Genomic DNA, 17,374 nt, shown 5'->3' on the forward strand with positions numbered 1-17,374 from the left:
ATCACAATGGCTCTTAACACTTGCCAACCCAGGTCGCACCCAATCTGATTGCCACCTACTTTAACCATGTTAGTACCAAGAACACACACACACACACACAAACACACACATTCCTCACACACACACAATGACAAGCTCCTGCATGCATTCACAAACAATCAAAAGCATACACATTCACACACTTTGATACACACAATATCTGCAAGTAAGTGCTCTTCTTACTGCCATCTATAAAATCGGACACATACAGTGTATGTGTAACTTGGTTAGGCCTAATTAGATCTGTGTCCCACTCACTGATCTGATAGAGGTGGTAATCTTCAGAGTGCCACAGCACAAGGCTGCTGGCCTAATCAAATCGGACCAGAGTTAACAGCTAAACCTGTTTTAGCAAATCAATCTGCATTTGTCTATAATGTAATCGGGGTCCCACATGCTAAGAAAATAAATTCACTAGCTGATTATGTTTTAAGTGCATTACAATTTGTAATGATTTGATGTAGAGTGGAGACTACGTATACAGTTCAGCTGAGATCACTGCACATCTGAGTGTTTGTGCTGTGTCTGGGTGCAAGTAGAAGGTAAGTACCTTCAATAGGTCCCGCTTCAAACCAAGTTCTTGCTGCGTCGAGGAGCAGAGGGCTCCTATGGCTGTACTCATAAACTCCTCAGGGTTTATTTCAGCTAGCTGCTCCAAAATGTTCAGAGTGGGACCTCGATACTGATCCTCATCCAAGAAGATCTTTATGTAGGGAACCATACCAAGGTCTCGCACTGAAACTGGAATACACACACAAAAATAAGTATACAACAGCAGTTTCAAGACATTAATAAACATAAACATAACATTCATAAAATAAACACACAATTATGCAGATGGTGAAAGAGAAAGGTATTAAATAAAGGAACAGACATGACAAAATGTGAATACCTGTGTTTTTGATGGAGCGTAACGTAAGGGTTGACACAAGTTGAAGCATACAGGTAGTGAGCAGTCTCTCACTGTCCTCCACACTTGGCAGCTGCTGGGGATCTAAACACACAAGATAAAAAATGTGACTGCTGATCCACACCTGCTGGCCTAAGGACAACGGTCCACATCAATAGTGTGTAATCACTGGCTGGCTGTGTTGCTCAAACACAAATTTGCTTTAATGACGTGTTCTTGTGGCAAACGATCGCTCTCTGTTTGTACAAGCACGATTACATCAGAAGAAGAGGAAACAATTATGTTGGTTCATACTTATTTGAGGAGAAGAGACAACTCCAGCCTTCCTGAGGATTTTCGCTCTCCTACGAATTTCGCTGAGCAGCAGCTCCAGCAGGCCCCAGTCACTCAGAACCTCAGCTAGCATACCGCTGTGCACTGTCATCCTGCAGGGCCGAGGACACATGATAACATTTAGTCTTACACTACCAATAGTTAAAGTTTAACAAACTATCAATTTGCCATTTAGAATTGATCGTTATTAGAAAGTGTTACAGGCCATAATTTGGTTATTCTTTTTATTTAAAGGGACAGTTCACCCCAATATCAAAGACATCACTACAGGTTAAAGGGACATTGTATTTTACTTAAGGGTGAACTTCCTTTTAAAAAATAGTTTATGAGTGTGTTTATCTGAAAAACATCAAATTCTAACTGAAACCAGATAGATTGGTAGGGAAACATATTTTAGGTGTACCAACTATCATTGCTCACCTGTGGAAACACTTGAGAGCCACCACTCCAAAATCAATCCCTGTAACTCCTCCTGCCAGCGTCCCAGTCCAGCTCTTCTTCAGCACACTCAGCAATGTACGCAAGGTCTCGTGGGGGATGTAGTTCAACTTAAATTTCACCTGTAGGAAAGCATTTAATATAACTTCAAATGCATGTTGTATCAAACTAAAAGTATGCATAGGTACTTTGTTGTCAACTAAGTCATACCATCTCTAGCATTGAGAAGAACATTTTCTGGACTGCTACAGGTTTACACCACACACAGGCAGCCAGCTGGGCCATCGACTGGACAGTCCACTCTAAGAGGAAGAAATTAGCTGGATCCCTCTCCCATATCGTCTGCAGGGTACGAAGGAGCTGGCAGCACAGCAGCGAGTCCTGGGATCGCAGCAACGAGGCCTGCAGCAGGTTGAAGGCGGGCAGGTTTTTTACTGATGAACCTGCAGAAGGGTACATTAGAAGATAAAGAATAAAAACAGTGTCAGTCAAATGTTCTTGTGAAGGGTTGTGTCAGCCATTTAAAAAAGGTCATACTGAATATAATATGGTCTGCAGCTTGGTTCATCTAACGTTTGAGTATGGATACAATGTACAACTGTAAAAACAATATCAACCAGAGGTCAATTAAGTCACAATATGTTTTAAAGTTTACGCCCATTTTATCAGATTTAGCTCTGGCAAGGACAATTCCATAGAAAAATGAAAACCAATAAATAACAAACATCCTTTAACAAAGAGCACATGCTGAATCTCATAAGCCAATTGAGTTATCCATACATAGATGTATTGTAAACAAACAACACAACATGCATGAAGGCAAAAGAAAAGTAGTATAATCTGCCTTGATAGAGTTTGTTTTCTCAATTGTCAAAATATTAAGACATAGTCTTAGATTTTGGAGCCAAAACATGCTTAAAAATATATACCTGGTTAGTAATAGAATTCATTTCCACACTTCATCTAAATTGCATCAGAACCAAATAAGATCAGCACAAAACAGTCCCTGGTCCCTCTGCTGGAAAGAGATCTACTCCTTGATGTGATGGATGGGTGCTGTGTGTGTCTGTGTGTTTCATTGGATTGGTGTGTGTGTGTTGATTATGGACACTATTTATGAGTGTTGGATGGAGGTGTGTGTGCTTCTATGATAGATGGCTGGTTGCTGTAGGCCAGTGGTGAATGGATGTGGAGCATCCTAACAAAGTTAGAGGGGAAGCCTCCACTTCATCATCTCAGACATAATCACCTCAGCTTCCTGTTAACCTGAGGGGTGTTGAGCTCTGCAGAAGGGGAGCAGGGGGGAACCGCGAGTCAGGGTGGGTGGGAAATCAGCGAAGTGGGGTGGAGCAGTTTGGGTGTGTTATATTAGCACAAAAGAGGGATGACCTTTGTGGTCATTTGGGGGGTTCACTCTCTTCCCTAAGCCTACATTTGCTGAGTCATGCCTGTGATGATAATTAGATGCTTGGGAGTGTGAATTTTGAGGGGTTCAGAGTGTATCCTCATGGTGCAATCAACGTTTCAAGATAATTAGGGTGGTGTGGCCAGAGAATACAGAAGTTACAGTGAAGACTAAACCTACCTTTGGTAAGTGGTGGGTCAAAATTGAAGGCGGGAGGTTGTGGGTTGGTGACACAAAGAGCCACTTTCAGCTCAGTTTTACCAAGCAGGGTGAGAGAGGCAATGAGAGCCAGCAACTCCTCCACAGGCTGGAACTGATCCACAGACACTCCTTCCTCACAGCTTAAGGTGGTGAGATGAAAGACAAACAAAAGTTAGAGGTGCATTTAGAGAATATGAGACAAAGTCCAATACCAAACATACATCTAGAGGAAAATCTGAACTTTGTCATTTGTATTTGTTTGACTTGTAAATGTGCTTGTTTATATAGTCACTTGTAATTGTTCTGCTTTTTGTTACCAGCGTTGGGTTTACAGATGTTAAATACTTTTAAGGCTGTATTACTCCAGCATGTTTAATCTGCCGTTTCAATCTTTGAAACTGATACAATGAATTAACGTGCATTGTCTTTAAAAATAAAAACAATACTAAAAAATCAAATAAATGAATAGCAGAGAAAAATACTGGTCTCAATGTACGGACTCCAAGAGCAGAGGAATTACCTTCATTTGAAGAATTGCGCCCGTTGAAGGGCTCTATATTTACACCATGAAATTCTCCTTCACTTCTAAGTATTTACTCTTGCCCTAAAAACACTCCGAGAACAAAGAGCCTTTTGATGCTTTTTCTCTTTATTAACCAAGTAAACACATTATTCAAGTCACATTGCAATCGTTTCATCCTTCGTTTGTTTACGTCTCTTTATCTCACCGTTGTAGGATGTTTTCGAGGGCCTTGTAGCCGTTCATGGTATCAAACTCCACAAAGAGGGCTGGATTGAGAGTGTATGTGTCTCTTATAAAGCTGAACACAGCCACGGCCACCTCGGCTAGCAGCGGCCCCGAGACGTCGGCACTGATGAGCAGCAGGTTCTGGATGCAGATACGCACACAGTTCTTTTCTAAGGAGTAAAAAGACAGAGCTCTTGGTAAGTGACTTGACAGAGATGTACAACAATAGTGTCTTCACACATTCATCATCACAAACAAGAAATGCTTTAAGCACAGTTCTGTTAAGACTCTGTTTTACAGTAACACAGTACATGGTAAAGTAAAATCCTTTACTCATGGCCTTATTGCATACAGGTTAAACCAACTGTTATACATGATCTTTATAGCATAAAGCTATAGAGTTATGTAAGAAAAAGTCATGACGGAGTGCCAGAGTAAACTTGTGGGTAGCGGAACATTTAAGTGAATTATGTGCTGATGGAGGCATCATGTGAAACATACTTTCACTACGTCGCTCTGCTAGGATGTGTGGTCATGTGTCTCTGTATAATCAACCCATTCCTAAATATATCAGTCCTTCTGCACAAATGACTTCCCCAAGATCTTATTATTCAATTTCTGTGGAGTTTTCCGAGAAATGTATAAATGTGTTCAGTGGAACTGATGTAATATAGTCTTTTATAAGCAGAAAACATTTAAATGATAAACAGAAAAGTTGTGTGTTCCCTCACTTTGCAAGTTCGGGACAGTGTTGGTTGTTGCTACAGCAGACACTGCTTTGAGGACGCGGGAGGCCTGATGTCTCCAGGTGACGCTCGTCTGGTCCCATAGTGAAGTGAGGCCGATGATAAGACACTGAAGTTCCTGAGTTTCCACCAGACTCTCCACATTGACTGGCTGCCTACACAGCTGAATGAGAACCTGGAAAAGAGCAGGGGCAAGAAGTTTAGAGTAAGATGGAAATCCAATGAAAAAGAATAGGCAAGTAAAGCGTGCAGGTTGAGAAGGGGGAATACGAAGAGAAAACAAAGACGCATTTTGGGCCTGACCTTTGTGAGCAGCTCCTGAAAGGTTTCTTCTGAGGCCGAGTTCTCCTTTTGAGCAGGTAGGCACACTAGCAGGTACAAACATTTCACCAGAGCAGCGGGAAGCCCTGGGTTTATACAGGACAATATATCCTGCAAACACACACACTAATCAGTCCAATGTCTGAACAAAAAAACATTACACTTTAATGATGAAAATTCAAAAAGAAAGAAACATAACTGTTATAGGTTTTGTGCGCTGTGATGATTCGGCTGTACCTTTAGTAACGAATATTAAATGTTGTGAGGAAATCTTTCCACCAATAATTCCAATAAGTAATCCAAAATGTATTCACTTCCGGTTTACGTAAGTAACTGTAATCAGATTACTCGTTTTTCAAATGTAACGCGAGCTGAATACAGATACTCGATTTTTGTATTCTGATTACTGTACGTAACGTCGTTACATGTATTCCGTTACAACCCAACCCTGCATATACTGTATGTTGCCATGTTTCAGTGACTGCCATCAAATGTAAAAAGCCTTCAACAACAGCCTTTTGACTCACTGAGCTGTCAGCTGTCAGCAGCAGCAGAGACTTCAACAGCAGCCATCCTTGATTGTCTCGCTTCTCACAGTTTGTGTCCTTAGTATCATACCTCTGGAAGAACCGCACCACCTCGCAACGAGCCCCCTCTGAACACAGAAAACTCAACAGGATTAAACATGTGCTAAAAATTATACTTACACTAAGGGCCATGAACAAAGGCAACAAGAGAGAAATACTGGCTGGATTATCGGTAAAACTACGGCCCCATGATAACTGACACTGACCATAAAATCTTAGTTCACATTACAGTCAAGTGCACTGGCGTCTAATAGAAAGCAAAAATGCAAATGTAAAATCATTGGGGCGGATTACTGGTTTCACAAGGTTTCATTTCTATTTTCAGAGAACATTTGCATTACTTTTCTATTTTTAGGCAATTTATTTTAGTATGACAGGGTCACCGAAAAAGATTTACTGAGGCTTGCATTGGGTAAAGAAAGTCACACTTTTGTTGGTAAATAGCTACTACATGCAACATGTTAGCACAACATTAAACTAGAACCTATAGCTGAGCCACACCAAAAACCAAGAGCATCCACTTCCCTAAAAATGTAAAAGGCGCCTGCTTCATACCTCCAGGAAATTACATGCAAAACCAGTGAAAGAAGGACAGAGCTTAAGACGCAGAGAGAATACAATCTAAACAAATAGCGACAGGAAACTGGCAGAACATCAGAAGATAAAAGTAACATCAGAGAAGGAATCCAAACCTTTTACACTATCAAAAAAAACTACTGGAAAAGTACCTGAAAAACACTGAAAATGCAGAAGTAGGAACAAGGTAGAAAGTCCCTGAACGAGGAAAAAAATGTTTGTAGTGTTTGCTGCAATATAAGCAGTTTTTGTTACCTGCATGTCTTTCTGCCAGTCGGGTGTGGATGTTATAGATGACGGTATCAGCAGCAAGAGCTGCAAGCCCCTTTAAGTTCAAACCTTCAAGTCTGCCTCCATCCTCACAGACCTGGGATCAGAGAGGGGAGAATCCATCATACAGGAGTCAGGAGCGCAAAAAAAATTGTATCTAAATCTGTCTGTAATAAGAATTATTTGTATAAAATGCCATGTTAGCATATTATAGTTGACTATTGGTTGCGTTGGGTAATGCACTTGACTATAAATAATAGAAGCTAGTAGCTATTTTCTGCTCTTTCAGTTCATTAAGAGGAAATCTCATTTAAATGAGTTTGCTGTTCTTAAATGAGGCCCTACGTTCAGGTCAAATCTTTAGTCATGAGGCTTATACAGTTAAGTGTAATCAACACACACACACACAGATCTACAATCAATCCAAAAGAGTGATTACATCTGCAGCTATGAGCTCAATCAATGGGGTTACACACACGTGGATCAGGGGTGGAATTTACACCGAGTGTGTGCCTGGGTAAAAAGGTTTCTTCATAACTATGACGCTGTTCAGATGATTCAGCTGAGGGACAAACAGCTGACTGCCATCTCATGCCATTTCATTCAAGCAGTCTGGAGCACTTTTTCAAACAATGTCCTGAGGCCCCCAGTTATCCTTTCCAAGGTTGGGTTCTCATTCAAACGATTGTTACTCTCCTGCTATGATTAATTAACGATGCCCCCATTTCAAAATAGCCTCTATTTATTTGTTTCAAGAGTTTCACAATAGAAACAAATGTAACTTCATTAACATTAGAAAAAGCATAAATCACTTGATGAACAGCATATGCGAGTGCATTGCTATCCAAATATATAAATATAACTATTGGAATCAGCCATAACTTTCTTTGATTAGCATGGACACACTATAATAGATTTGTTTTGTTTCAACTTTTACCAACGATGGTATGTTATTGGTTTGTTTGTCTGTTTGTATGGCCAGATTTTAATGACACTTAGTGGAAGGGTGTATCAGGCGCCAAAGAAGAACAAATTGTCATTTGCAGCAAATACAAATCATGAGGCAGATGCACTAATTATTTTTTTCCCATTTGTTAACGATCAAAGATGGGGCATGGGACCTTGTTTTGAATGTTATTTATTTGAACAGACTGTGATGTAAAATTCCCTCTATAGAGGACAATAAAGATTGAATCTGCATAACTTTGAAAATGATGCATGAATTAAAATGTTGAGATTAATTGGTCATACATTATTGTCGAAGTGAAGCTTACCTGTATGTAGAGAGGTAGGACATTGACTAAATGTTCCTCTCTCTGCTCTAAAGGAACATGGTCAGTTCTCTGGTCAGGGCTCGTGTGAATTCCCAGCTCTTGCAGTTGTTCTCTGAGCACTTGTGCGAGTTGGGGATTCTTACAAGAGCCCTCCACTTTCTCAACCTTCACCTCCACAGAGACTGATAACTCCCCTGAAGCACTCAGCTCTCCGGTTTCCTTATTGATCCTTTCCCCTTTAGCAGCCTGGTCCTGAAGGGGGGGGGGGAAAGAGCCAACAGTGAGAAATCCTCAAATTGTTCCATTCTTTTTTTAGAAAGCCCAAGTTTAAAAAGTATCCAACATGTCTCATAATCATGTTTCCTTAGATGATCTCACTTCCTCAAATAAATGTGTCCAAAACCAGCCTTGCCCACACATCACAGTCTGCATCGAGACATCAGCAGATAGAAGAACAAACAACTGGCAGTCATGTGCCATTTTCATTAACAAGTTATCAAACTCTGTGATAGATCCGTACATTTGGTTGACGCCAATATTTCAGTCATTGGAATCACACATGCTAGGAAATTATATGTTTCAATTTTTTTCTGCAATTGTTTTATTCAAAATGCTAGCATTTTTTACCTTTTTCTTCTCCGTAATATTTTGTAACAGTCAGTGTGGAGCATTTTTGGAATACCTTATCACTCCCTTTATTTACAAGGTAAATTAGCTTGATAATTTGAGGTGTACAAAACATAGCGAATCAGGTCTCTGTTCTTACAAAAGTCATTGTGACACTGATAAACCCTAGGAGGTTCTGTCCATATCAGTTGTCCCTTATATTGTGATTGCAATACAATTTATCTTGTTCACAAAGCTGCTCCCTAGGAGACATGTTACTCTATGACTGAGGCTTTGGCTAGAGCAGTGTTTTCTCATTACAGTGATACTACTTTACGTACTTTCTGAAACACACATTTCTCAAACACACATGGTGAACAATGAGTGGCATTAGTAGAGGCAGACTGCTAAACTGATTAGCCAGAGCCAGTTGAATCGGTTAAGATGGTAAGTAAAGGAAAAGGGAGTTCACATTCCAGAGAAATTCATTAATACTTTGAGGTATTCTCATGTGAGTGTGTAAGAGAGACCCTTGGCAAGAAGGTGCAAATTCATCCAGTCACAAGTGGTTTGTGAAATGTACCAGTAACACATAATCATATATTGACAATGATATACAATAAAGTATTGCAGTGTGAAATACACAAATACTGTTACAGTAACACTTCAGCCACCTTTATAGCATTTTTAAAAGAAACTTAACACATAGTCTTACCTGTACTTGTGTGAGAGCCATCTGGGAATATCCTAGCTCCAAGAGAACGCTGTCATCCTTGTTGTGTTGTTCACTGTTCCGGTGTCAAAAGGAAAGACAAGCAAAGACCTGGTAAAACATGACTTTGGTTTGACTGTGCGGACAGACCCTTCTGTAAAACTACCCGCCCCTCACTAATCTGCACCAAGCAGACTGAACTTTGAACAAGCAGAGCAACTCAGATCAGCTGGCGCAGGTCATGTGCTTTCTTACTTCCTTAGAGAAGCAGAAGTGAAAAGTGTTGTTCAGCCTGTTGGATGGGGCCCTCCCACCAAAGCTCGAAGAAGAGTGCCTTTTCTTTTAATAGATATGTCATGTTAGACTGGAATGATATGAATCAAAGCGACAGGATCCCATGATTCACCAAAGAAGCCAGGTCAACACCCCTTGTAATAAACAGTTTTATGTGCAGAGAATAAAGGCTTTGATTTGCAAGTGAAAGAATGAACAACTAATTGTGTTTTTCTTCTAATATTTACTGTCAGGTCTATATGACTATTATAAAAAGGTGAACGCACTTTTAGAACAATTAGAAAACACCCAAACTTTTTCTTTGTTTTACATGTGGTTGACCTAATGGTCATGTAATCATACTAACCAAGGTAACCATCTGTTGGTCAGTGTGATTTCAATGCTTGTTTAGGGTTACTGCACTGAGATTGGGCAACTACAGTGTTTCTATTGATAGAACACAACTAAAACACTAGCACTAGCTAAACGGCGCCATCTTGTGGGTTTAAATAGCATACACATATAGAGACAGCATACATAAAGAAAAGTATGTCCCACAAAGGAAAAAACTGCTTAATTAGAGTACAAATGGCATTTTGTTGTTTACTGAAGACATTTTGGTAGGACCCCAAATACCGATGTAGTTAATTGTATAAATTAAGTTAGCACTATCGGTTGTTTTCCAAATTCCTGGGCATATGTGGCGTATGGAAATTCTAGGTTATGTGGGTCTACAATGTAAGGAAAACATTAATTGAATTGAAAATACTGAATCCTAGAGAGAAAATTCAACATATCTACAGAAAAAGAGGAAAGACATTTTAATTACAATAAGGAAACATCACAATACACCTGCCATTTTACTCTTCAACTTAGATACCCCACCCGAAACAAAGGAATTAACTTCACCTGCTCAAATTGAAGCCACACTGACACGAGCTCGTCGGCGCGTTACCTACTATTGCCTTCAAGCCATTGTATTCCCTCTGCAGGCTGTTGTTTAAAGAGATAGGGCTGCAGGCCCTGCCTAGTGTTGTCTCAAATCGATAACGTATGCTTTGACAGAGCTGTAGCTAAGTCGTAGCATCACATTTCTAAAGTATTAACAAACTTTAATAAGCTGACAGAAGGTGCAATTGATACGATGTCGTTTTTCCCGCCGGGGTAAAAAAGTCCTCTCATTTCAGTCGGTGTCGCTTTCAGTCTCTGCACTGCAGGTTAAAGTCTCGCTGTGCTAAAATACATTAATAATACCTAGCCTATATAAATGAATGTCCTGCATTGTCAGTTTCCAAACCTAATGTTAGTGTTACGCTTCAAAACAACATGTATAAACAGTCTGCAAATGCCTGTATCAACATTCCAATGCTCAGTAATGATGACACTGAAACCCTGCTAATAAACTTTTGGCATTACCAGATCGTCTCTGCAGACACCGTATTTATAGGAACCACGTGTTTTGTTGACGCGCTGACATCAAAGGCCATGTGACCTGATGCGGCCAATTAGGTGTCCAGGGCGTGGTCTGCCTCAATCAGTTTAGCACAATGAAAGATTCCCGTTACTCTGCAGCGAAAGATGATATACCTTCTCACTTTACATTATGATGTTGTAGCGCGTCGTCCCAAGAGCTGATTTGTGTTTCCGTTGCCGTTTGCAGTCGGCGGAAGTGACAGTGGGCCGTCTCTGTCCGCCCATCATCATAATGGATCCTATCCCTATTTACTCGGATGGCGATGGAGACATATTTGACTGTATACAGACGGGAAGTATTGAACAGTGTATACAGTTCGTTGAAAATGACCGATCAATTCTCAAGGAACAAGGTAAGTTGCAATAAGATAAAGAGATCTGGTCAATGTTGTTGTTTTTATTCACGTCATATATGTGTGAAACTACAGGCCACTGTTTCCTTCTGTGCTCCTGTGAGCCTGTGTGTAGCCTACAGTTATTAGCCTGTAACTGTCACTGATCCGATCGTATTTCCTGATTTCCCCCATTTTAAAGCCAGAAAACTGCTGATGACATTGATTTCCAAGAGATAAACATGCTATCCTTGATAGTAATAAATACTAAAATACCTTTTGTTATTGAATGAAGTGACTAATGATGGGGTCCAATGATAGCAAGCCGCATGAATGTGTGGGAGCACATTATTTGCTCTTAATGTTTTCATATATTGGCTTGTTTTATGTTTATTGTATTCTCTTTGCTTTTTAAAGACTGGTGATTTTGAATGCCATTTTATAATGTGTTTTGTTTGCTCCACTATTTCTTAATGCTATTCATTTTTTAAATGTTTGTAAAATACTTTGAATTGCCGTGTGTTAAAAGGTGATAAATGATCTTGCCTTGCCTACTGTATACCTAGGTCAAATGTCTTTAACTCACACTTTTGTCACAATCCCAACCAAAGGGAAACCTAACCCTGCTGCAGCTCCACTGTGAGATGTTCAAGCACAGATCTAAATGGACAAATCATTTAATAACACTGCACAAAGTCACATTGTGCCAAAAGGAACCCAAACTCTGACCCCAGGGTTTCGAGGATCAACAGGCTGACAGGCTGTGCTTTAATGCCAGGCTTGTGTTGTATACCGGCAAATCTAATTGTGATAACCATGTGTTTCTCTTCTTCCAGGCTGGGGTGGTTTCAGCCCGCTCCACTACGCTGCCCTCAATGGTAACCGTGCTTTGGTTGACTTTTTCCTTAATAATGGAGCTGACCCTAACCTGAATTCTAACGCAGGACAGACACCATTTCATTTTGCCTGCAGGTGAGTTGTAGTTGCATATATAGGTGTCTAATGTTAAAAAAACATGCCTGGATCCTCACGTTGACAATAATGTGATGTGAGTTGAATGCATTTTCTTCTGTGCTTGATACAGTGTGATTCAAATTGCTTTACTTCTATTAGGCAGGGGAACATCTTTATCATACACCTAATGATGCAGTATGGAGCTGATTTGCGCCTCATAGACCTGCAGCAAAAAACATCACTGCATCATGCAGTCTCTGGAGGCAGCATGTGAGTAGAGGAAACAAGTCACACTTAGTGGTTTTTGTCTGCTTCATAGTCATCCTGCTCTAACTATTGGTTATCTTTCCCAGTGTTGCAGTGCAATTTTTGTTGGAGACAGGAATGTTCCGATTCTCAGACACAGACATGTACCATGTGACGCCCCTTCACCTGGCTTCATCCACAGGCAACACAGAGCTGGTCCGTTATTTGCTCAGAGACCAGGTATGCTATAGTCTTTGCATTATCACTAACCTACATGCTCCATTCAACAAACGATAAAACTCAGTCTTACATTTTTAAAGCTATATTTACAATATATATCTGTTTAACTCAGTCACATAAAGAGGATTTGGAAGGGTAGCTATTTCTGTGTCACCCACTGATGATTACCATGCAACAATGTACTGTGACTTTACTCAAATGTTAGCTGCTTTTAGTCTATTTTTGCTCATTATTTTGGTCTTCAATCCCACACATTTACAGTACGATCAACATTTACAATGACAAAATATACATCAATTTTTTCTGTAGATGCTTTTGTGAATGTGGGTCAAGAGCAGATTTACTATAGCAACTGTGCAGCCCAACCCTCTGTTTGTGTCTCAGAGGTGTGCTGTGGATGCAGTTGACCAGCAGGGAGCGACAGCACTCCATGTTGCAGCAGAGCATGGCGGTGTGGAGGTGTGTTGGACACTAATGCAGAGATCCGGTTGCTGGATGCTCCATCTGAAGAACAACAGCGGCCTGACACCACTGGATCTCAGCAGACAGGGGAAAACATTTAGGTGAGCCTGCTGTCTCTAGAAATCTCTGCAAAATCACTGACTACCTGCCAACCACTGCATGCGATAGTTACACTCCTCAGTACCGCAGTAGATCTCCAGTATGTTCGCATTTCGTGATGATTTCTTTCTCCTGGGATCCTGATGTTGATTCATGTATTGCTTTTCTCTAGACATCAGCAACTCAACAAGCTACTCATTCGGTACATGAGGGAGCCAAAATACCACAAGCCCAAAGAGTCCAATGGTGAATATTAATGTGTACATTTGATCATGCATTTAGCGATGAAAACCAGGATGCTGACTATGATGATGCTAATAATGGCACTGTAACATGGGCTGTGTGTGTATTTATGTGTTGTTGTTTTTGTTTCTTCTCTCACCAGCTTTGTATTGCTGGACACTGTCATTTCCAACCCTAAGTGGAGCTACCATCCTGATAATAGCGACTGTGTTGCGAGGCTATGGGGGGATAACATGCATGGTGCTCTTCCCCTGGCTGGCCAGAAGCATCTTCACACAGTTCCACCGCATGACCACATACCAAAGGTTTGACAAAACTTTTAATTATAAAATATGAATCACTAAGTATACATATTCTTTGTTATATCTCCATCTGTTTTTCTTCTAGGCTAGCTAACCCGGTCTACCTGGGAACACTCATAGCTGGCTTGATTCATTCCCTTGTCTGCTTCTATGGAAGAATAATGCCTAATATCCTTAACAAATGTTTCAAGTTGAGTCTCATGCCTATTTATATTTGTGTTATTTCTTGTCCTGCTAGAAGTATGACAAAACGTTCTCAATGGTGGTTGGGATGCAGTTCTGTCTTGTGTGCTTTTAGCTTTAAAATGTCGTCCTTAATTTAAAAATTCCTGCAGGATAAATATTATGGTGCCAACATTGTGACCAACATTTAGTTCTGTGAGAAGTATTTCAATAGTGATAGTTTGTACTAAACTACCCATCAATAGCGTACAATCTCAGTTTCATTCATATTCAATGAATATTTAAAGTGCAAAAATATGTGTTAATTTATAAACACACTTGTAGCCCCTAAAGAACATATATTTTTATTTTGGACAAGCTTTATTAGGAAATCTGTCAACATGATAGTACCCTCCTAGTTTTCTAGCTTTCCAAAACATATACAATGTAATCAAGGATTTTGCATAATAAAAGTGTTCATCCTTAACCTTTTGAATGTGTGTGGCCGACCAGTAATCTGGTCAACCTGTCAATGGTGCACTTCTCCCTTGTCCTGGGTTTGTTCTGTAAGATCCTGACTCAGGACCCTGGAACACTGGAAAGAGCAGACGCAGATACTCGGTTCTCCTGTATCGCTGACCTGGTGGAGAACAACGAGAGCCCTCACAGGTTCTGTCCATACTGTGAGGTAAGACATTCACACTGGTCATAGATCAGGGAGAGCCATGATATATTGCCTATGCCCCAATATGTATCTATGCATGTAGTTATACGTTTCAGTCTAGATCAAAAATATGTAACGGTTTTGAGGTCAACAGAGACTTAAAAGCAGAGACAGACACAAAGTGAAGTCAAAAAAGATCTTTACTGAAGAACCAGGAAGTAATATCCAGGCGGTCAGCCCAAACCATGTTGATAAATCCAGACAGGGAGTAAACACAATATCAAAAAACAGATAATAAGTCAAAACTTCCGATTTTGACCATCCTGGCCAGAGTTGCAGGGGGGCTACCTAATCCAGCTGCAATAACCCCAGCTAATGATAGGAGGATAGTCAAGGACATTGGACATACCACAGCAGGAACTAAAGCAAAACGAGTTGTTTGTCTTTCAAAATAAAACAGGAAATACAATATGCAGAGACAGCAGGATGTTACAGAAATGTACACCAACCACGTCTTGCCTTGGTGTGTTTCTCCAAACAGCTCAGATGTCTTAATTCAATAATGATGTGACTTTGGGGCTTTGGGCTTCGTAATTAAATGGGATACAACGTGTATAGTCATTAGTTCTCTGCCAATTGATTTCCATAACAATAATATACAACATTTGTCTGAAATGTTGGAATGAAGCACAAATCTGTGCCATGCTTTTTAAAAAGGTTTCTGATAAAGTTTAGGATGCAACATTCTCTAGAGATGAAGGTCTACATCATATAATAACTATGTTTCTCTCCCCTCCCCACCCTGTCTTTCCTCTCCTTGTACTGTAGTTATTCCAGCCTGACTACACTAAACACTGCAAGCTGTGTGACGTGTGCATCACAGACTACGACCACCACTGCCTGTTCCTCAACCGCTGCATCGGCCGTGGTAACCACCGCCTCTTCGTCTTATTCATCCTCTCCATGTTGATGGCCCACCTTCTTTTTGTTTCCACGGCAACAAGTTACCTGTATGAAATGAAGTACGACGGCTTCCACCTCTGGTCCTCGTGGTTTACATTGTTAGGGGATGAGTTCTGGGTCGTGTCCCTGATGGTTATGAATGCAGTGACGCTGCTTTGGGAGGTATGGCTACTCATAGAGCAGTTTGATGCTGTTTCCTCTGGAACAACTACCTACTTTGGACAGAGTGAAAGCTCAGTAAAACAGCGGTCACTAGCGCAGCGCTGGCCTATAGTGCTGTCGTTTCTGCTGGAGGGTCGAAGACGGGTGGGAAGCGGACTAATGAGAGAGGACAAAACTTCCATAGACATTTAAAACTGTCAGTTTGTACTGTGCTATCTCATTACATCGCTCACTTGCTTCTGAGTTTACAGCGTCACTTGTGCGCATTCAACCTTGATAATGTCCTCTTTAGAATAAATGGCTCCGTAATGCCATATCATGTTGTACTTGAATGTAAAACAAGCTTATATCACAATGATCTATTTAAATTCACAAAAGGCTTTAGAGTAGATTTGTTGGCAGGTTTGTCCTTAAAGTGGATAACTAGCCCTTAGAGTTTAGATGTTCACCTAGTTTTAGAGACCTCACTGAATACTTTTAAGATAACAATTAACTTGTTGGTTTACATTGTACTGTAAAAAACTGCATACTTCCGAAACTGTGTTTTAGCAGGGAACGCCTCAGAATGAATGATTGTTATGTTATGTTGAATAAAATTGCCCAATGGTGTAAAGCATCATTCACAGGTCTCATAACATTAGCAGGTCCTGTGATTAGCTAGTGATAATGGTTAATATCAGGGGCACTGTTAGACTTTGTTCCTCACATAATGTCATTACCTCTCTGACCTGCTCCCAGTCATCTGAGCCATGACACTTCCTCTGCTCTCACTAATGAGATCTTTTCATGCTTACAATTAAACACACTCATTTCCTTTGTGTCCCTCAGGACCCTATATCAAGATTATAGATGATGTTCGCCACACCCCTCAGAGGCTGGTGTGTCTAGACTTTGTGAGTGGCTACATCACACAAAATTATTTAGTGTCTGCTGTAGTGAGTGCATGTAAGCCTGTGAGTGCTTTTACCTGATCAGTGTTATTGTATTGTATAACTGGCTGCCACTTGTTAATATACCAATACATTTTATATGTTCTAACATAATGTATCTGTGGTTTCACAGTTTCTTTTGATTAACTGAAACTTCATTTGTGCCATGACGGTTTTTTATGGTGTATGAAAAGATATGCTTGATTAAATACATCACGAATATCTGCCATTAAAAACATTAAAAAAAACAAATGATTGTCTTTTATTTCATGTGAATAGTAAAAGTCTTCATAAGATACTTTCAGATACTTTGTCTACTCCTCAGTTGATTAGTAATAAAGTAGTGCATCATATCATATAAGCTTAACACATTTCCTTTGTTAAACATAAATAAATGAAGGTAGTGAAGGAAAAAGTACAAGGAAAAGTTGAAATAGTTCAGTTCAAGTATGTCAAAAAAGTTGACAGCTTGAGTTAATGTACTTAGATACTTTCATTGACTTTTCAACATCAAAGCCTTTTATCACACACGGTTGGTAGTGATACATCAAATCCCTATCAGACAGAGCATTGAATTTCACTGTGTTGCCTGAAAAATGGACGGTATCAACATCTGAAGGAGAAACTCATAATATTGTTTAAACAGAAGTCAGCAGTTTTCACTTCTCCATCAAGGCAGCTCACTTCCCTGGTGAGAGACGGAC

The 17,374-nt window shown here is 40.2% G+C and overlaps 2 protein-coding genes across 7 annotated transcripts in view; one reads left to right on the top strand and one right to left on the bottom strand.

The window, feature by feature from the left end:
- Positions 1-10,826, bottom strand: part of LOC307044391 (WD repeat- and FYVE domain-containing protein 4-like) — a 29,283-nt gene extending 18,457 nt beyond the window's left edge. For all 6 annotated transcript variants that reach the window (XM_079689568.1, XM_079689567.1, XM_079689566.1 and 3 more), the window contains exons 1-14: positions 10,349-10,826; positions 9,170-9,242; positions 7,849-8,100; positions 6,560-6,671; positions 5,669-5,796; positions 5,124-5,252; positions 4,806-4,995; positions 4,055-4,244; positions 3,306-3,466; positions 1,931-2,163; positions 1,703-1,842; positions 1,244-1,374; positions 932-1,033; positions 590-780 (exon numbers count right to left, since the gene is read on the bottom strand). In XM_079689568.1, the coding sequence (XP_079545694.1) occupies positions 590-780; positions 932-1,033; positions 1,244-1,374; positions 1,703-1,842; positions 1,931-2,163; positions 3,306-3,466; positions 4,055-4,244; positions 4,806-4,995; positions 5,124-5,252; positions 5,669-5,796; positions 6,560-6,671; positions 7,849-8,100; positions 9,170-9,190 (1,980 nt within the window). In that variant the 5' untranslated portion in view covers positions 9,191-9,242; positions 10,349-10,826. The remainder of the gene's footprint in view (positions 1-589; positions 781-931; positions 1,034-1,243; positions 1,375-1,702; positions 1,843-1,930; positions 2,164-3,305; positions 3,467-4,054; positions 4,245-4,805; positions 4,996-5,123; positions 5,253-5,668; positions 5,797-6,559; positions 6,672-7,848; positions 8,101-9,169; positions 9,243-10,348) is intronic.
- A 135-nt stretch (positions 10,827-10,961) lies between these two features.
- Positions 10,962-16,917, top strand: LOC307044395 (uncharacterized protein). The gene is made up of 10 exons (XM_079689574.1): positions 10,962-11,265; positions 12,081-12,216; positions 12,358-12,468; positions 12,552-12,684; positions 13,069-13,247; positions 13,418-13,491; positions 13,631-13,793; positions 13,876-13,958; positions 14,450-14,640; positions 15,445-16,917. Exons 1-10 carry the CDS (start codon positions 11,145-11,147, stop codon positions 15,931-15,933), a joined length of 1,680 nt encoding a protein of 559 aa, XP_079545700.1. The 5' UTR covers positions 10,962-11,144; the 3' UTR covers positions 15,934-16,917.
- Positions 16,918-17,374: the final 457 nt, after the last annotated feature.

Source organism: Notothenia rossii, assembly GCF_949606895.1.
Source record: "Notothenia rossii genome assembly, chromosome: 6".
Taxonomy (NCBI): domain Eukaryota; kingdom Metazoa; phylum Chordata; class Actinopteri; order Perciformes; family Nototheniidae; genus Notothenia; species Notothenia rossii.

What these genes read in the sequence shown, in the direction of transcription:
- LOC307044395 (XM_079689574.1), top strand. Translation starts at nt 11,145, where the DNA reads ATGGATCCTATCCCTATTTACTCGGATGGCGATGGAGACATATTTGAC. An exon ending in CCATTTCATTTTGCCTGCAG is followed by an intron (nt 12,217 to 12,357) that starts GTGAGTTGTAGT and finishes TACTTCTATTAG; the next exon opens with GCAGGGGAACATCTTTATCA. An exon ending in GCAGTCTCTGGAGGCAGCAT is followed by an intron (nt 12,469 to 12,551) that starts GTGAGTAGAGGA and finishes TATCTTTCCCAG; the next exon opens with TGTTGCAGTGCAATTTTTGT.